The sequence below is a fragment of the Cucurbita pepo genome, chromosome LG15 (assembly GCF_002806865.2).
Source record: "Cucurbita pepo subsp. pepo cultivar mu-cu-16 chromosome LG15, ASM280686v2, whole genome shotgun sequence".
In the NCBI taxonomy this organism is placed as follows: domain Eukaryota; kingdom Viridiplantae; phylum Streptophyta; class Magnoliopsida; order Cucurbitales; family Cucurbitaceae; genus Cucurbita; species Cucurbita pepo.
Window position 1 is genome coordinate 2,940,053 of NC_036652.1, and position 20,460 is coordinate 2,960,512.

General features: G+C 36.6%; 2 protein-coding genes and 2 non-coding genes across 6 annotated transcripts; 1 reads left to right on the forward strand and 3 right to left on the reverse strand.

Moving 5' to 3' along the window:
• Positions 1 to 215: 215 nt before the first annotated feature.
• On the forward strand, positions 216 to 5,364 carry LOC111811133 (COP9 signalosome complex subunit 8-like). Its single transcript, XM_023697873.1, has 5 exons — positions 216 to 368; positions 470 to 549; positions 1,157 to 1,338; positions 2,022 to 2,129; positions 4,987 to 5,364. Exons 1-5 carry the CDS (start codon positions 285 to 287, stop codon positions 5,124 to 5,126), a joined length of 594 nt encoding a protein of 197 aa, XP_023553641.1. The 5' UTR covers positions 216 to 284; the 3' UTR covers positions 5,127 to 5,364.
• Positions 5,365 to 7,627: 2,263 nt separating this feature from the next.
• LOC111811609 (ankyrin repeat-containing protein At5g02620-like) lies at positions 7,628 to 13,637 on the reverse strand. Of its 3 annotated transcripts, none has more exons than XM_023698543.1 (4): positions 13,479 to 13,637; positions 12,697 to 13,351; positions 11,052 to 11,461; positions 7,628 to 8,961 (listed from the first exon to the last, which is right to left on the reverse strand). In XM_023698543.1, exons 2-4 carry the CDS (start codon positions 13,115 to 13,117, stop codon positions 8,098 to 8,100), a joined length of 1,695 nt encoding a protein of 564 aa, XP_023554311.1. In that variant the 5' UTR covers positions 13,118 to 13,351; positions 13,479 to 13,637; the 3' UTR covers positions 7,628 to 8,097. The 3 variants fall into 3 exon arrangements, with proteins under 3 accessions (XP_023554311.1, XP_023554312.1, XP_023554310.1); XM_023698544.1 differs by having other exon boundaries at positions 12,697 to 13,384; XM_023698542.1 differs by having other exon boundaries at positions 13,475 to 13,637.
• A 2,761-nt stretch (positions 13,638 to 16,398) lies between these two features.
• On the reverse strand, positions 16,399 to 16,471 carry TRNAA-CGC. Its single transcript has one exon. It is a non-coding gene; the product is annotated as a tRNA-Ala (tRNA).
• A 111-nt stretch (positions 16,472 to 16,582) lies between these two features.
• Positions 16,583 to 16,655, reverse strand: TRNAA-CGC. Its single transcript has one exon. It is a non-coding gene; the product is annotated as a tRNA-Ala (tRNA).
• Positions 16,656 to 20,460: the final 3,805 nt, after the last annotated feature.

The following is a 20,460-nucleotide window of genomic DNA, read 5'->3' on the forward strand; positions in this document are numbered from 1 at the left end:
CTCGAAAGTTTAAAATATTAGTAAAAGTTTTGAAAATTTTAATTTTTTTTTTTTAAAAAAACCATAAAATTTAGGAATATTTTTATTAATTTAGTCTGAATTTTCATATATATATATATATATATATATATATATATATATATATTATTTTTTTTTTTAAAATTTTTTTTTTTTTAAAATTAAATAACTGAATTGTTAAATGAAATGTTTAATAAAGAAGTAGAGATGGAGCGTTCGTAGCAGAACGGGAAGAGGAGAAGACGAGCAGAGGGCAGAGAACAATCATGGATTTTGCTCGTCTCACTGAGGCTTTGGCTTTCAAATCTTACGAAAAGATCGCTGATATTTGCGACGACCTAATGCTCCAGGCAACTGAATTTCTCACTTTTTCATTTTCTTCACCTTTAATTTCTTCCCCCTCACCTGATTTTTCCTCTCCGGTTTCTTAAAATTTACATTACTTGATCAGGCTGCAGCCGAGGGCGTTGATTATCAGGATGAATGGCCTTACGTGATCCATTTTCTTGGCTACCTTTACGTCGATGACATGTAAGATCATTTTCCTTGATGTCTTAATTATTTCGTTTCAAATCATGAACAAAATTTTAGGTGGATTGATTATGGCACTGCACTGTTATGTCGGAATGTTTTGTGGTTCTTGTCTTTTGATCTGGATTTTAAGCGCCATTCTACTTTTTGGCTCATTTCAATGTGTTCGGTCATGTTTTCATTGATTACTGCCTCCCATGGAAGTCTTAATCAATGTGAGAGTTTAACATTGTGTTCAGTTTTCCTTGGGAGTGTTTCGGAAACGAAAGAACAATATGGTCAAAACTGTCCTGTTGATTTGTCTAAGAAATATAGTTAACTTGTTCTTAGGGCTCTATAGTGTTACTTTGGAGTTATTTGTTTCAAAAAACATTGGTCCATATGTAAATTATTTATAGATTTTATCTTAGATTCATTGTTCAGTCTTTGTTTTTGGATTTGTTTTGTTCCTTCATTTTCCCTTGTTTCTTCTTCCATTCAATTTTTGTTGTTGGATGTTCTAGTAATTTTGTAGTGTTCGTATCGAAACTCTTGGTTGAAATTGAGTTTCCTTATCTGGATTTGTGGATTATCAGCTGACTGTTAACTGTTTAGTGGTTTCTTGCAGCAATAGTGCTCGATTTTTCTGGAAATCAATACCTTCCACTATAAAAGAAAACCGACCAGAACTGGTTGCCGTTTGGAAAATTGCCCAAAAGCTATGGATTCAGGACCATAGGGGCGTGTATGAGGCTATTCATGGATTTGATTGGTGTCAAGAAGTTCAGGGCCTATTAGTTGCATTTTCAGGCAAGTTTCTTTAACTTTCTCCCTTTCCATGGCAACAATACATTTCATTGGTAATATGAAAGTTGCTTGTAAATTTATATAAACTCCATCAAAAGATTTGAGAAACACCCCATAACTTCTACTTAATTTCTGCCCCAGACCTTTGAGATCCTCTTTTTTTCTTCCACTTGAAATTAGAATCAAAATTAATCCAAACTTTTTAGAAAAATCTACACCCCTCTTCTCCATACTACTTCTTGACTCACTTAATGTCATCGGCACCTTCAGAAGAAAAAAATCCTTCGATAATGACAATACGATGCCTTTTCCATTTATTATGAAGAAATAACACATTGTCTGCACTTGTGGTGATAATTTCTTATTCCTCACATCTTCAAGATGGAACACGGAGGCTAGTTCTGGTATGCCATTTTCTCCTATTTTCTTCCCAAACATAACCATAATTTTTTTTTTGGGTAAGAAATCGAGCTTTGTTGGGCAGAATGAAATAACAGACTAGGGCATATAAAAAAAAAAAAAAAATCCAACATAAAAGGAGATCGAAAAAGCTATAGAAAGAGACTTCAATCCAACAAATCAATCTAAGAATAATAATGAGAAGTTGTTGCACAAAAAACAACAAGAATTTTAAAATTATGATATGAATCTTGCACATGAAAATACTTTTTGTTTTCATGTTGTAGATCTTTACAGAAGGAGAATGTTTCAGTTGTTGGTGTCGGCATATTCTACAATAAGCATCCGTGATGCAGCTCACTTCTTGGGAATGAATGAGGAAGAAGCCAAAAATTGTAAGCTTCTTTATTAACCTAGGCCTTGTTTTTGTAGTCTCTTGGGCAGGGGTTCTCCCTACCCCAGCCGCTAGGTTGTATTTTTCTTTGGGCCTTAATCTATTGATCATTTTATATCATAAAGATATATATGTATGTATATCTACATACACACAGTCGGTATTGATTCAAATAAATATTGACTACCTTCTAACCCTTTGGTCACCTAGTCATGGAGGATGGAGTTTAATGTGAACAATGGTGTAATTGATCATCCTCTAGTTTCAGTTCCGATAGGTGACATTGCATTCGCTGAACCAAGAATTGATGTTTCTAATGAGTCTAGTCTGTATGGTCATCAACAATCTGAGAATCTTTAGAGTTCCCTGCCATTTTTACGAGCATTCTTCCTATGATGTGCCTTTTGAGATTCATAAGCCCCCTTTCAATGCATCCATTAAAGCTCTCAAGTTCTCAAAACCCTTGAGGGTTAAAGAGGTTAAACATTGTTACTTTGCAGCTTATTCCTCGTGCTATTCTTGGAAAAGTGAGCCTATCATTTCTTCCCATTCACCCACCGAGGTTAATACTATGGATCTTGATTTAGTTGAACAAAATTGTTCACATCTCTTGGTCTCCTCTGTAAGACAAGTGGGTAGTTAGAACTTAACAACAATTGCTCCTTCAAAGTCTTCAATCCACAATCCTTGTAGCCATAAAAATTCAATTTTGATACATGGTGTCATCTATTCAATGAAAGACCCTTCAAATCCTCTTCATCCCTTTCGGTGTGACGACTTTGTTGTTGTATCTAAAGTTAAACTAAGCAGTGCAGAATACTGTTTAGTTTAACTTTGTTGTTGAATCCCTTTCGGTGATTGAAGACCCACTTTCCCACGCTTTTGAGTTTCTATTTCAAGAAAAGATAAAAAGATTCTTCCTCCAGATTAGTGCCTAGAAAATGTGCCTTTTTTATTAAAGCTTGTGGTCTTGAATTACGTAAAATCCCTTCAACATCTTAAGGGCAATTTTTTTCAAGGTTTCATAGGGTCTCATTTCGTCACTTCATTTTTTGGAAGTTTTAGTGTAATGCTTCTTTTATAGGCGGTTTCTTTTCCTATAGTTTCAGTTGCAACTTCTTTACTATTAGTTCCTCGATTGTTTTTATCTAGTTTGGGGTTTCAGTCCTCAGAGTATCTTAGGTGTTTCAGTTCTGAGAGTATCTCAGGTGCTTTGGTATTCCTTTTTTTGGCACGTTGTGTAGTTTCCAGAGGGATGGGTTCCTTGGTTCAACAACTTTGTTTTTATTGACCTTCATGTCGTGCCTTGGTGGAATTGAGTTGGTTTGTCGGATCGTCTTTTGGAGAAGGAATTTTGGCAAGCTTTTTACTAGTATTGGTTCATGTCGGGTCTTTTTTGTTTCTCAGCCGTTTTCATTTTATTGTAATTGTTGTAAGTTCTTGTTCTTTTTTCTTTTTCGCTCCCTGTGGGAGTTTGTATCGTTCGAACATTTCCCTTTATATCAATGAAAAGTTGTTTGTTGATTAAAAAAAGTCATTTTCATTGTGTGCAATTTTCAACAATTCTCTCAACAAGTCTTGGGTCAAGGAGGGAGTTTTGGTCATGTCCTCTCCATCCTTGTTCCTTGTCAGCTATGTTTTTGTCTAATCGTGTCTTATCTGCTACCTACTATGGTCTTTACAAAATGCTTGATCTCCATTGAAAGTAAATCTTTTGATTTGCTTTTGGTTGGGTCTTAAAAGGCAGCGTGTTTAATGAGCCACAACGACACAAGTCTTCCATAGCCAATCTCTTATCTTTCCTTTAGTGATTGTTTCAAAGACATGTTAGTCTCCCTGAAGAAGTACAGATGTTTTGGGTAAGTTAGGTGCAAAGGTTTTGTCTTATGGAGAGGAAAAAAGTCCAGCAATTTCGGTATAAGTCTTTAAAGTAGTATCGTAGTAATAAGTTAAGCATTTTTCGTACCTGGAGTTTCAGATGTGTTTTTGATTTTGATGACTAAATCCTGGACCAGAAGTAAAACCTCCTCCTGGTAGAGTTCCTATCTCCCACTTCCAGTTCTTTGCTAAAGTTCTTAAATGTAAAGTTGAAGACTTGTAAGTGTAAACCACCTTAGGATGTTACTAAATTCGTTAAGATTTCTTTGGCATCGAAGTCGTATCCTAAGAAGCTGTGACGTAGGGGTTTATGAGCCATTTTTTCTATTCGTTTAAGCTAGACTTCATAAGCTAGTTCTTTATGTTTAAGCCGTTTGTTATGAGTTCTAGCAGCTTTTGGAGGTCGCTCTTAATTGGTTATTTGTAGCTGTTGGAGCTGTTAAGGATGTTATGTCTATTCAATGCCTATAAATACGTGTACCTGTAGCTGTATTTCGGTTGATTATTCATTAATAAGACGACCCTCCTTTTTTATGTGATTTTCATCAAGATGAGAGCCTAAATTATGATGCTACAATCAAGAGTAGTAGAGAAAATTGTCACCAAGTACATAGAATGCACCACTGCCACCCCAACACTGGGGGGAGACAGACCATTTTGCTTTTGATTTGGGGAGAAACCCAGCTGCTACCGATCGGGGCGGGTAAAAACATTGACCCGCGAACCTGTCCGGTGATGCAAGACTTTGTATAGCAAGACCTTTATTACTTAAATTATCTCGATATTGGCCTGTTTTTTCTTGCAAACAAGTGCTGTTTTGTAGTTCGAGATAGTAATTGTTAAATAATTTGTACGACAGAAGTGTTCCTGTAAGTAAGCTGGTTTTGAAATGGTTATGTTACTTGGATGATGTACGTTAGGTGTTTCCCACATCCCTTATGGCTAGTTTACAAACAATAAGGGGTGTTTTGTATTTGCAGATGTAACAAGGCGAGGATGGATTGTTGATGTTGCTTCTGAAATGTTGACCGTGAAGAAACAAGAAATTGGGAGAGAGCAGAAGTTAGATTCCAGTAAATTGCAGCGCTTGACCGAATATGTTTTCCATCTTGAACATTGAGGACCCATAAATGCTTTAGTTGTTCTTAGTTCGTTGTGTCCTTTAGAAGAACTAGAGCCATGCTTTGGTGGATATCTATCTTAATTCCCCCAACTCTGAACTGCTTTTTGCTATATTGTTCTTGTGGGGGAAACTTTGAAATTGGTTTTGGATAGAATTAAGCCTTTAGCTGTATCTTTGATTTTGACATTGATTTTACTCATTTGAAAGATGTTCCTTGGGCTGTTTTTGTCTACTATCACTTGTGACTATCATGTCTGGTGGGACCTAAAACCTAACTATTTTAAGGATATACTTCTTTTTTCCCTAAAATTTAGGTGTATATTACTTTCATACACACGGGCCATGCACATGCATATAAATTCACTAGGCGAGCATTCATAGTTTCTAGATTTAACCATGGGCATGCATGCGCTCGGGAATATGTATAAATAAATCATGATTGTATGCATACGAAAAATTGGTGACAAGAAAAGTAATTTAGGTGTATATTACTTCCATTACACACGGCCCATGCACATGTATAAAAACCCACTAGGCAAGCATTCATAGTTTCTAGATTTAACCGGGCATGCATGCGCTTGTGTAAAGGGAACATGTATAAATAAATCATGATTGTATGCATGCGAAAAATTGGTGACAAGAAAAGTAAGTTAGGTGTATATTACTTTCATTCCACACGGCTCATGCACATGCATGTAAACTCACTAGGCAAGCATTCATTGTTTCTATATTTAACTATGGGCATGCATGCGCTTGTGCAAAGGGAACACGTATAAATAAATCATGATTGTATGTACGAAAAATTGGTGAGAAGAAAAGTAATTCAGAAGAAAAGTAATTCATGACTGAAATCCCACATATAAAAATAATAATTTAGTGACATGTTGCAATATAGAAGTACTTATCATATAAATTATAGCACGCATTATTAACATTCACATTATAAACCACTTATCAATCATGACTATTTGTTTCAATAACTAGTGACTATTTCTCTCATTAACACACGACCATCCATGAATATTGATCTAAACTATTTTTTATTATTTATCTTAAAAATTTCTCATGGTCATCGTTCTTGGCTACATTTTAAAGAGTGTTTTCATAGAAAATAAAACATCGCAAGAGAATCATCGAGAAGAGAGGAACAATTTTGTAGAAAATGAACGAAGGAGAAGAAGCTTATAGGTCATTGAGTCAGGTTTGATCCAACACATGAACCCAAGGCTCGCATCCACCAACAAACCATTGGCACCCAGTTAATGGTATCAAATCAAGTCTCACTCGTTCCGTGTCTTATAATAATAGATGAGTTATTGTCAATATATTTGTCATGATATTACATGTCATGCACATTCATGCATGAGATCCCATAACTAATATTTCCAAAGAACTTAACAAGTACATACATGACATAACAAAGATGCTGCTGCTGGATGTCACGGTTCTGGTGCGCCATGTCCTTTTCTCTGGAACAATCAAGGGCACTGCCTTCCTTCTGCTTTCAGAGGTGGGGACTGAATCAATTATCGCTCACTGAGCTATTTATTGCTGCCAATAGCGCTTCGCTTGCACGCCAGCGCCACGCCTGGTAGAGCTATCGCACACGCGAAGGAGATGCATTTTTTGAGTTCAAACCTAAAACAAAATCTTAAAACTAATGCCAAAATTTTGAGACAAAAAACTACCGTAACAATTTTACCCTCAACCAAACATGCTTAGAGAATTTACCCAAACTAGTATTCTACTCAAAATTTAGTCTCTCGACCTCAACCAATCGCCCAATCCTAAGCACAAGTAAAACCAAAGCTTATAACCCAAAACCCATAGCAAGTTCAAGAAGAGATTCAAACATAGTTTACACGCTGAAAATCTGCTAAAATGTCATCAACTCTTGCTACAAAATGCACTAAAACAATCTGAGGCCAAAACAAGTGGGTAATCCAAACCATGGTTAACAATGATGAACAAAAAAGATCGAAAATAGCATTACCAAAGTAGTTCGTCCCCATAATGGTTGCTTACATGGGTCATGACGGTCGGGACGGTCTAGCGTCTTTCAATGATCAATGGGGAGTGACTATGAACGCGGTTTAGGTGGCTACACAAATACCTGAATGTAGTGTTAGAAGAATTTGATTGTCAAAAAGGGTTAAATAAAGATCGTTTCTTCTAAAATAATTAGAGTATTAGCTAGCTATTTAGTTTAAGCAATATTTGTGGTTCGGACTTGACAATATCATCACTTAAAACTCCAATTGTTATGTTTCTGTTTTAGTCATTCTTCCGTGAAAACCTTACCGGTAGACCCAAGGCAGGGGCATTGTAATCGTCTATGGGCTCAAGGAGGGTGTTTGATAGAGAGAGAGAGATCAGTTTTTTAAGCTCAAAATTTCCCCCACAAGTTCCCTGTTATTTACTTATTGATCAGCTGATCAATAGAACATAAATAAGCCTAAATCAAAATAAGAACAAACAATTTTAAAAAGAAACCAAAATAATAGGGAAGAAAAAAAATGCTCCCTGTTGTGAAAAGTGATATTCAGGCATCCAGGAAACATATTTAGACATCTATAAAACCAGTACGAGATGGGATGGTATGAAGATTCAATGGAATATCTACAAACCGAGTACATGACGATGGGGTATCGATCACTTGCAGCGCCCAATACAACCGTGTACTTGTGCCAAATACATGGACCGGCTACGACACCGGTCTCAACACCATCGTCATCTTGCAATGGTCGATATGCATATACATATTCATAACTGATCTGTTACCATACTCTTCTAATATCTGGATATGGTCTGCATCAAATTTCTAGCATTTATTATCCTCAATGCTATGCTTTTCTTTGAGCATGATGCTAAAACATCATAATCCATGTTCCTAGTTGCATGTCTTCAGCTTCATAGCTGTTGAAGACTGGCACCTATTGATTAATCGTATGAGTGGCAATCGATCATCTTAAAGAGCATACATCCTTTTGTATTCGTTATTCAACAACTCCGATTCGGACGCTACGACCGACATGGAATAAGAACGAGACCTGCTCTCGCCTCGCTTAATACTTCTCAACTTCGACTCCTCCATCCTGTGTTGAACGACGCAATAGCACATTGAGCCAATTGTTGTAAGCATTATTGTGCTACCGATCACGGTTGCACTAATGGCAAGCCACTTGTGGTTTGAGCCAACAACTACATATGTGATTGAAATGAAGGCAACTGAAATGAAGAGACAAGCCAACCACATGAGCTTGTTAATCACAAAAACAAGCTGTCTCTTTGCTTTCTGTTCAATCACGACCACGGATGTCTGGACGACTACAACTGCCAGGGAAATGAACAACGCCAAGCTGTCGGAGATCATGAAAACGACGAAAGCTGCGTTCGTAGCAATATGTGCTTGTCCCAGAGTAAGACCTTTCGTTTCCTGCTCGACAAACTGGCCGGGTACGGTGAATATGGCCGCGAAAGCAACAGTTGCAATGAGAACAGCCACAACAGTTGCAGAGTTTATGGCATTATTGAGGCCACTAATGTGAAGTTTCTTTAACCTTTTAGCGATTCTATGAACCCGAAAACCAGTTTGGCGGGTCTGTTGTAGTTGGGATTCAACATCATGCTTTATGTCACTAACTGTTTGCTTAAGTTGCTTGGCTGCACTTGGGGGTTTTCCCTGGTCTTTGGAATTGACTGCCCCTGCTTCCTTCAAGATGGTTACAAGTTCTGAAGATCCAAATTTTTCCACAATGTCTAGTGGGGTATCTCCATTCTTGTTGATGGCATTGATGTTGATACCATTAACAGATATTAGGCAACGAATATTCTGCAACGATATAAAACATCTCGAAATCAGACCAATTTAGATATAAAACATGCACCTCAACATTAAACTTGATATACAATAGAAAATGCTTAAGAGGAGTTAAAAAGGGAAATTGCTAGTTTTTTCTCATCTTCATATGCCGCTCTAGCTAAGGAGATGAGACCTTCTCAAGATAATCTTCCGTGGCATTCAATTAAGAGTTTAAGGAGTAGCTTGCTTAGTACACCAAATTAAAAGAAATTAAAAGGGTCATCTTTATGTACCGGTCCTAATTGTGAGTTCTCACATCAGTTGGAGAGGAGAATGAAACATTCTTTATAAGGGTATGGAAACCTCTCTCTAGCAGACGCGTCTTAAAAATTTTGAGGAGAAGTCCGAAAGGGAAAGTCTAAAGAAGACAATATCTACTAGCAGTAAGCTTGAGTCATTACACTGATAGTCTTTCATTTTCTTTTTATTCGAGCAATTGGGAGAGGTTTTAGAGTTCTTCGAAACTTTATGGGGTAAGTTTTTTAGTCATCATCTAACGAGACTTTTATAGTCTTATGAGACAAAGCAGTTAATGTGAAGAATTTCAGCCCATTAGTAGCCTCAGGGACCAATCTGTATAAGTCTATTTTTTTTTTTTTTCTGTTTCAAAGGACTGTATAACATAATTCATAAGCCTAGATAAGAGATTGGTAGTTCCCTCTACAATGATCCTTTACCAAGGAGCCTTTGCAGCGGGAGGCATCCACAAACAAGTGCTCGTGTACTCGAATGGCTATTGACTAATTATCAATCATGTTAACATGAGGAAGTCATTTCTTTTGACCTTGGTTGTGGATGATCTCAAAAGAAGGCTTTTCAAGGAAGAGAATGGACCACGACTGAGAATATTTAGGATCAATTAGATCAAGTACAAAACGCAACTTGCAATTTATGGAAAATACAATCTTCAATCGTTAAAAAGGAAAATCGAGTCATATAGGTGCCTTAATGTAGTCCACTGCAACTTTGGGAGGATGGCCTCAAGTATTATAGTAGTATTACATACAAATGTTCCTAACTTCAGTGTCTTAAGGATGATAAGGTTTACAGCACGGAAAGTAAAACTTTAAGCGTGTATTCGCCCAGCTACCTATAAGTTCTTTGGGTCTTCCACTTGATCAAAATCGAGCCTATGTTTGGAAACAAATGTCAAAAAAGTTCTAGGAATGGTTTTTACAAGACCTTCTAGTCTATAAAAGGTAGGCCAAGTCTTCAGTTTCTCACTATTTCTTGTCAATATTTCGGGTTCCTACATTTGTAGCAAGAAGGATGGAGAAACTGGTGAGCAATTTTTTGGGGGAATGTCTGAAAAAGGTTGGCCTCATTTGATAAAATGTGGAAAGAAATGAACAAAGGCAGTCTTGGTATGTGGAACATTTCTGTTTGACTAAATGGATTTTGCATCTCTCTTTACCTTAATTATAAGTATAGGAAACATTATTGTCATTGTTCTTTTAATCTTTTACGATTCTCTCATTAGATCCTTGCTATCCCATTTGGCCTTCTCTTCTCGACCTCAATCTCTTTTTCTGGCTAAACATTTGAAGTTGAAAGTCTCAAAGAAGGTTTAGATCTTTTTCCTTGGTTGTTAGTGTGTGTGTGCAGAAATCAACACTGTTGATGTCATCAAAGTTTTAAACTCTCAGGTTGAGTCCAAACTAGGGAATGTTGTGCAAGACTTTTGGAGGATATGAATTCTCTGTTGTGCCTTTGTCCTTTTCCAACTTGGGTGGCATTTTATAAGTCCCTAAGTCTCGTCTTGCACGTTTTCTAGTCGTGGCTTGGTCCACGACTAGAAATTGAAGTTGATCAAGATTCAACCCCCATCTATCCAAGTAATTGGTTAAAAAAAATTACGAGACACCAAATGCGATAATTACCTATTGCTAAACTTAATCTCAGAGAACCCAATTATGTTGACAACACATGGTAGGATAATTGTCTCATTAAATCAAGCGTCATGTGTAGTAAGTATCATGCCATATCAAAGTTATGAAGCAAAATTAGCATGAATTGAACACTTATTGCAAGTATAAACATAAACAAGATAGATTGTTGACCTCAGTTCGTCTCTTCGATACAGCAATGTGTAACGCGGTATTTCCCTTGTTATCTTCCAGAGTCAAAACTGAAGGATCAGGTCTTAGTAACTCCATCACAATCCTCTCGTTCTGCCCTTTTACAGCCATGTGCAATGGGGTTTGGCCCTTTTTGTCCGTTCGAAAACCGAGGCTTGGGTCCTTGGTTACTAACAATTTTACAACTTCAACATGGCCCATCCTGGCAGCTGAGTGAAGGACGGTCTTACCATTGTTTCGAGCTATCATAGTAAGTTCTGAGTCCGTTTCGAGGAGGAGAGTTACCACATCAAGGTGCCCCTGCATAGCTGCCGTATGCAAAGCGGTTGAGTTGACCGAGTCTGTGGTCATGGCCAAGTTGGGGAATACATCAAGAAGTTCCTGCAACACCTCTGCAATATTTATTCAATCAGATTACATTAAAAAGAGATGAAACTATAAGGAAAACAGCAGAAAATTTCTATCAAGGGAAATGTCCTAAGGAAGAAGATATCTATCTGGTGATTCTCCATTTATTATTTCAGCTTTCCAGTTGATAAATTGGAAAAGTTGATACAACTTCGGTCAAAAGTCAAAAAAGCAAATCCCAAAAGAGAAAGGTACAGGTAATTATATGCAAAAAATTCAATAGCCGAATTACATCCAAATCCAATTTGTTTAGGAAATTTCAAGTCAATAACGCTTATAATAACATGTTTGAATTTCACTCTCAAAATGTATCAATTTTACACTAACATGTCAGTGCTTCCTAGTTTTGTTCATAAATCATTAATTGAGATGCAACCCTATAATAAAGGTGTTAGGAATCACGACTCTCCACAATGGTATGATATTGTCCACTTTGAACATAAACTCTCATGGCTTTACTTTGGGCTTCCCCAAAAGGCTTCATACCAATGGAGATGTATTCCTTACTTAAAAACCCATGATCAACTCCTTAATTAGCCGATGTAGGACTCCTTTTCCAATAATCCTCAACAATCCTCCCCTCGAACAAAGTACACCATAGAGCCTCCTCTGAGGTCTATGGAGCCCTTGAACAATTTCTCCTTAATCGAGGTTCAACTCCTTCTCTAGAGCCCTCGAACAAAGTACACCCTTTGTTCAACACGTGAGTCACTTTTGACTAAACTTTCAAGGGTCCCAACTTCTTTGTTCGACATTTGAGGATTCTATTGACATACCTAAGTTAAGGGCATAACTCTGATACCATGTTAGGAATCATGAACCTCCACAGTGGTATGATATTGTCTACTTTGAGCATAAGCTTTCATGGTTTTGCTTTGGGCTTATCCAAAAGGCCTCATACCAATGAAGATGTATTCCTTACGTACAAACCCATGGTCATTCCCTAAATTAGCCAACGTGGGCCTCCCTCCCAACAATCCTCAACAAAAGGCACCTTGATGCTTCCATGATCAACCAAAAGAACATATATACTTTTTCAATTTAAGAAAACAAACGGAGTATAGGGCTATTTGATGAATCAATCATAAAGCCAAAGACTATTTAGCAGTTGATAAAAGAAGAGCTACGTAAACAGACATTTATCAAGCAATTGGCATCCCTGAAGTCATTGATATTATTAATGCTTGTTATTACGATTGAATGTGATAGAGGTTCTTACTGCGATGGCCATGCTTTGCAGCAACGTGGAAGGCATCAAATCCATTTCTGGCAGCCATAAATGCAGTCTCAAGGTCCAAATATTTCGACATCTCTGCAACGACGAGGTCATGCCCATTTTCAGCGGCTGCATAAAGAGGAGTCTCACCTTCTTGATTCTGCTTTGACAATAAACAATTTGACTCGTTTTTATCCTCACAATTCTGAAGAATCTCTTTGACTCTCGCTAAATTTCCACCTCGTGCTGCTAAGTGAAGCGGTGAATCCCCACGCTTCCCAGGCGATTCCTTGGCTTTCTTCCTCTCGCCGCCCATGAAACTTAGTTGCCTCTCCATAACCATCCGAAAGCTCTTCTGCTTCTCCATCAATCCTTTAAAGCTTTTCTGCTTCTCTAACGATATTTCTTTGGAACTATTCTCCATGATCGTATTCAGAAGAAGAACATCGAGCAAATCAGAAGTAAACCGATTGTTCGATTTTACAGCCCTAAAACTCAATGCGAGAGATCAATCAACACGATCGATTCCAATACTTGGAATCCTGATTCTCAGATCTCCTAATTTATCAAAACCAATGGATTCGGTACTTTCCTGAACGGACCTCGTTAAGCTTCTGAATTCGAAAACTGCAATGATTCAAGTTCCAAAACCTCCTTCCTGCAATAAACACCATTTTTCAACCTCAAAAAACTGCAGCAACACATGAAGCAAAAAAAAAAAGCTGAAAAGACGAAAGCAAAAATAGGAATCGGAGAGTAGAATGAAACACCGAACACCTACCTACCTGGACATGGAGCTTCCAAGCAGGATTGAAAAAACGAAGAAAGGTGAGATAATAATGAACGACGAGGTGAGATAATTATTCATTGAATGGAATACATCCAAGGAAGGAGTAAAAAGAGAGAAGAAAAAGGAAAGATGATAACAAATGAGCAAATATCCAAACACGCATTACAGAGTGAGAAACACCACACCAACCATCAATGCCACACCAATCATTCTCTCTCCTCCTCTATTACTGTAGCGTCAACGTTTTGACTCAAACCCCCCACTATTTATGTAACCGCCCAAATCTATCCCTATTACATATTCTTCTCTTTATGCTCCTCAAAATGGTCTACCAGGGAGAGATTTTCACACCCCTATAAAATAATTTGTTCATTTCTCCAATTGACGTATAAATAAGCGTTAAAATTAAAGTACCATATTGTAACCTAAGTCTAAGAAAATAAGTATAACTACCCAATGCATGTGTCATGGCCTCGAATTGTGATGCCGTCGTCAACAGTATAGGGATGCCTTGTCGTTACCTGAAATTGAATTAGCATGTCGCTGGAGTATTTTAAGAAATAATTAGTAACCCCAGGGGTTACATACAAACACACACAATCATGAGTGAGATCTATCGTATCATTCTATATTCCTTAGGCGACTATCATAAACGGGTTAATTGGATGTGTGTTTACTGTTCTACACACGGTCCACATGTGCGAGTATGGACCCACCAGTCGGTTCGCACACTTCCTGGGCTTCTTTCTTGTAGGGCGAGCATTCTCTGGTAGCTGTTGATGCCAAACACCCGTTTAGGAATAGCGACCGTCACAACATTAGGTTAAACATAATGATCGTTTTCCTGCCTGACTGTCGCAGCATTGTGATAAACATAATGATCGTTTTCATCATAACATTATGATAACCATGCGTCCATACCACCGTAAAAATGGGGTATTCCTTAATGCATGTACACACACAATGATGCATGAGGTCCCAACATTTTTTCTTTTTCATTATCATGTATGACAACCCCTCTAGTCTTTTCCTTCATATCATATCATTATCATAACTTTTCATGTAATTTCGGAGTTGTGTATCATGTCAAAATATCTTATTGTATGTCATGCATATCATACATCTTATCATATCACGTGTATCATATCATAAGCATATCGTGTCTCCCAACGTATCATGTCATACCGTATGCATATCATATCATAATATGCGTCGTATTGTCAAACATATCGTATCATAACATATATCATATCATTCACATAACATATGGTCATATCATTTCGTCAAGCATCGTACCATAACATATATCATGTCATTCACATATCATATCATAACATATATCATATCAACCATATATCATATCTCAAACATATCATCAAACGCATCATATCATTTCATAAACATTCTATACATTTCAAGCATATGGCATGTGCAGAACAACAGGGCACGTGTCATCATACAAACTCAATTTCTAACCATGTCGATAGTAAGATCACTTACCTAATTAGCTTAAGGTATTGTCACTAATTTATCCTTAATGAAAGTTCGATTCTCTCCTTTGAAATCCAAGTTAACCTATGTGAGCTTGTGGCATCAGTTTTAAATTCTAACTGATGCAAAATTATTCTTCTAATTTACAATGGTACACGTGTTAGATTTCATGTGAACATGAGAGTCTTTGCACGAGTAAAGTCTGGGAATGTTTATATATGTTTGTTATAATATTATTTTCATACAAACAATTTAAAACGGTTTAACACTTTTACATATCTTTTTTTTTTCTCTGTGTTTCTCTCTTTTTTGTTCATAATCTTCTCTTTGTATGTTTTTTTTTATATAATTCTATTTACAATTACTTTTGGCGAATTTAATCGTTTCTATACTTTTTTTTCTTAAAAGAAATGATATTGATGCTCGCGTGATTTACTATAACACGTAAATTGCTAACTAAAATTTAAATAATTGGATAAAAGAAAATGAGATATGAGATATACCTTATAATAACCAAAGGCATTTTTATTAATTAATTAACTGATTTTGGTTTATTTATTATTTTAATAAATTTTTTTTAAGAGTTGTTACAACAACTTAACAAAAATCACTATTAAACATGGAGCTGAGAAGAAAAACGAGTCATTCAAAAGGGCATATCACATCATATACCGAAATATACGTATATTACGCACATCATCATACAACATAACAAAAACATCATAATTCATACATCATCATATACTAGTATATGACATCATCTTACAATATAACTCAAACATCATAACTCATACATCATCATATACTAGTATACGATATCATATGACGTTGCACATACATCATCATAACTTACATCATTATAGTACACACATCATGATATACTAGTTTACGACATCATACGACGACGCTCATACATCATCATAACTCATACATCATCATAGTACGCACATCATCATATAGCATAACTCATACACTATTATCATAGTACGCACATCATCATACATCATCATAGTATACGACATTCTACGACACCGCTCATACATCATCATACAACGTAACTCAAACATCATCATAACTCATACATCATCATAGTACGCACATCATCATAGTATGCACATCATCATATAGCATAACTCATACACTATTATCATAGTACGCACATCATCATACATCATCATAGTATACGACATTATACGACACCGCTCATACATCATCATACAACGTAACTCAAACATCATTATATACTGGTATACGACATCACACGACACCGCTCATACATCATCATATATTAGTATACGATATCGTACGATACCCACTGTGCCTCTCGCATGTAAAACACTCTATGAGCTACACCCCCTCTATTTCTTTGAAATAAGAGAGGCTGTATAAAAAATTATGGCAATTTGGTATCTAAAACATAAAAATGGAGGTGCGGGGAATTGAACCCCGTGCCTCTTGCATGCGAAGCGAGTGCTCTACCATATGAGCTACACCTCCTCTATTTTTTTGAAATAAAAGAAACGGTACGAAAAATTAGGGCAATTATGTTTTGAATTAAAAAAAAATTTGTAATTATAATTTTCTACATGATATCTAAAATATAAAAAATGGAGGTGCAGGGAATTGAACCCTGTGCCTCTCGCATGCGAAGCGAGCGCTCTACCATATGAGCTACACCCCCTCTATTTCTTTGGAATAAGAGAAACAGTATGAAAAATCAGGGCAATTATGTTTTGAATTAATTATAATTTTCTATATGATATCTAAAATATAAAAATGGAGGTGCGGGATTCCCTGTGCCTCTCGCATGCGAAGCGAGCGCTCTACCATATGAGCTACACCCCCTCTATTTGTTTAAAATAAAAGACATTCTTTTGATCCTCTTTAAGAAAAAGAGTTTTTAGCATAGTTTAATGTTAGTTTTGTAATGGCTCGAGCTTCCCTTCAAGGTTTTTAAAACGCGTCTATGGAAAAGATTTCCACACCATTATAAAGGGTATTTTATTCTCCTCCCCAACTAATATGGGATTGTGGGATCTCACAACCCACCTCATTTCAGTGCCCAGCATCCTTGCCGGCACTCGTTACTTTCTGTAATCGACGTGGGACTCCCACCAAATTCATCCCCCTTTTACTGGCACACCGCCTCGTGTCTACCCCCCTTAGGAGAACAACCTCCTCGCTAGCATATCGCCTGGTGTTGTGGAACCCCCACCAAATTCATCCCCCTTTTACTGGCATACTGCCTCGTGTCTACCCCCCTCGGGAGAACAACCTTCTCGCTGGCACATCGCCTAGTGTGGTGGAGCCCCCACCAAATCCATCCTCCTTTAGGGGCCCAACATCCTTACTGGCACACCGCCTTGTATCTACCCCCTGCAGGAGAACAACCTCCTCGCTGGCACATCACCCGGTGTCTAGCTCTGATACCATCTGTAACGCCTCAGACCCACCGCTAGCAGATATTGTTCTCTTTAGGCTTTCCCTTTCAGACTTCCTCTAAATATATTAAATTGGTCGTACATGAGTCTTACTAAACTCAAACGTTAGTAAGTATATCAAAAATTAATCTAGAAATGTTCAAAATGGTGAAACCGAGTTGAAAGAATAGAACCATTTAAACCTAGTTGAGCCGAGGAGAGCCAAAAAAAAATAGCTTGAAGCTGCACACAACTAGCCCGACCAAGACGCAAGCTGCATGCTAACTATCAAGAAATTAAATTGATGCTATATGTGATAAAGAAGTTGACTTTACCATACAAATGACTTTTAATATACAAAATAAACTTCATTTATATTAGGTATATTGTATAAAATATTTGTATAATGTATATTGTTAATATATTTAGTATTTATACCATTATTTATATTCCAAGTATAAATATTATATATATCTATACCTATATATCAATCTATATATATGTATATATATATATATATATACCCGAACTTACCCGACAAGAAATTTTGCTACCTTAGGACCGTTATAGTTACGGTTGCCGTTCACCAGGGCTTCGGTCGCTGGCTCCCCTGTTATCAGGTCACCAACTTTCTTGACCTTCCGGCATTGGGCACGCGTCAGCTCCCATACATTGTCTTACGACTTGCAGAGACTAGTGTTTTTGGTAAACAGTTGTCCGGGCCTGGTCACTGCGACCCCCTTTGTGTGGAGGCACCCCTTCTCTCGAAGTTACAAGGCTATTTTGCCGAGTTCCTTAGAGAGAGTTGTCTCGCGCCCCTAGGTATTCTCTACCTACCCACCTGTGTCGATTTCTGGTACAGATACCCTTTTGTTGAAGGTCGTTTGAGCTTTTCCTAGGAGTATGATATGAGTTACTTCAGCGCTAAGTGTCTGGTACTCGAACATTGGCTTAAGGTATTTTCTCTACCCTTTCTTATCCTGAAAAGATAGGGGCACCTTGCATCCTTGAACCGGTATATATATATAGGGCACCTTGCGTCCTTGAACCGGTATATATATATATATATTGCTTTCAAGGTTATACATTTCCAGTTGTATGAAATGGCTATTTTTCCGAGTTTAAAAAAATGTATTAGAAAATTCTAAAGGTCAATAATTTAAACACACAACAATTTTGAAAATTCATGAATTTATTGAAAATTGAAATATAAAAATTTATTAAAAATTAATTTAATATTTTGTTACTCAACTCAATATTTAATTACTCATTTATTATGATATACACTAGATTTTAAAACATTAATTTCGCCCAAAAGTGAGTTGACTTTCATAAATTCACGACCACTCTTGAAAAGTTCTTATTTATTGAATATTTATAGGTACGGTTTTTAAAAACTCGATCAAACCAACTCACTTCCTATATATTTAATTTTTATTTAACTTTATAATTCTCTTTTTTATTTTATTTTCCAAATGGTCTTAAAAATAATTTTATAATAACTTAAAATATTGAAATTAAAAAAAGAAAGGAAAAGGAAAATAGATTGTCCCACATTGCTCAAAGGTGAGAAGTGGGGTTGGCCTCCACCGTAAAAATAAAGTCTCTCATTTTAGTATCACACTTGAACGATTCGAGCCAGTTAGAGAGTACATTTTCTGACGGCTCAAGACTAGTATTTTGGTTGATCCAGTTTAGGTTTGATACGCTCGGACCCTTTCTTCGTAGTCTCAATTTTTTGGAAGCGTTTAAGGTTAGTACGATGACTTTTTAGTTAGCATAAATTTTTTGGAGTAAGTTTAAATTATTTTATGCAAAACTAGGTGAGTTAATTCCCATCGTAGAATTCTAACTTATGATTGTTAAACTATTTAGGTAGGATTGAATTTCAGAGAGCAATGTTAAACTAGCATCAAGTAGTCGTAGTAGCTTCGGCCTAAGCCAACTAAGTAAGTGACCTTACTATCAGCTCGGTCGGAAGACTTGTCTTATGTATGATGACATGTGCCCACTGACCCTTACACATGTCATTTATGCTTATGTTATATGATGATGTGATGACGTTATATGTGATGGTGTTAATATAACACATGCGGAAGCAATTTGGATCTTAGGCACTTTTAGAACATCAATTATAGTAAATAACTAGCATGTTCATAAGTATTAAAAACTTAATGAGTTTAGATACTAACCTTTTGTAGTTCAAACTCCTTTTACCTCACGAACCGGTTTTGAACCACCACTAGTGTCTTCTCCACTATCCTCCGGCCTTAGAACGGGATTGTGGAATCCGGTGAGTGACTAAACTTGGGAGGGATTTTGTATATGTGAAGAGGTGTTTGTGAGAGGTTTTTCTCAAGGTTTTCCACCAAGAAGAAGACCTTCCATGTACTATGATCACTCTATTTAAAGAGTCATGTTTGCATGTTCATGCAAATTTGAGATCACCAAATTTTGACACTTAAAATTCCACTCAAATGTTAGGGATTATGTGGCAAGCATGCATGTTTGAGTTAACCAAATTTTGACACTCAAAATTCCACTCAAACTTGTGGGGTTTATTTGGCAAACATGTAAATTTGGTTAAACCAAATTTTGACATCTCAAAATTCCACTAACATGGATTTTTCCATTAAATGAAGTCAACATTTTGACTTTCTTCATTTTAATTCAAAATTTGATTAATGAATTTCAAATTAAAGTAACATTAAATGATTAATTAATATTTAATTAATATTTAATATTAATTCAAATGCCAATCCCAATCAATTCCGACACATAATTGATTAAGATATTTAAATCTTATTTAAATATCTCATATTCTCTCTTTTTGTTTAATTCGTAAATAAAACAAAAATGCGGGTAAATATCGTATATATGTAGCGCATATTCCCTAATTTGAATTCGAACACTTCGAACTCACTCGTCACACTGTTCTATGGTTTAGTCCAATATGAGCTAGCAGAGGGACCTAATGGACCTATAGATCATGGGCTCCAACGATCCAAGATTAACCGGTTAAACTCATTAACCTTGTTAACCAACATTCGTTAACTACTAGGACAC

Bases quoted from the DNA above. Each gene is read 5' to 3' on its own strand.
- LOC111811133 (XM_023697873.1), top strand. From the start codon at position 285: ATGGATTTTGCTCGTCTCACTGAGGCTTTGGCTTTCAAATCTTACGAA. The intron at 369-469 runs GCAACTGAATTT...TTACTTGATCAG, and splicing joins GCGACGACCTAATGCTCCAG to GCTGCAGCCGAGGGCGTTGA. The intron at 2,130-4,986 runs GTAAGCTTCTTT...TTGTATTTGCAG, and splicing joins TGAGGAAGAAGCCAAAAATT to ATGTAACAAGGCGAGGATGG.
- LOC111811609 (XM_023698543.1), bottom strand. From the start codon at position 13,117: ATGGAGAATAGTTCCAAAGAAATATCGTTAGAGAAGCAGAAAAGCTTT. The intron at 11,462-12,696 runs GTAAGAACCTCT...TAAATATTGCAG, and splicing joins TGCAAAGCATGGCCATCGCA to AGGTGTTGCAGGAACTTCTT. The intron at 8,962-11,051 runs GTCAACAATCTA...ATATCGTTGCAG, and splicing joins TATCGAAGAGACGAACTGAG to AATATTCGTTGCCTAATATC.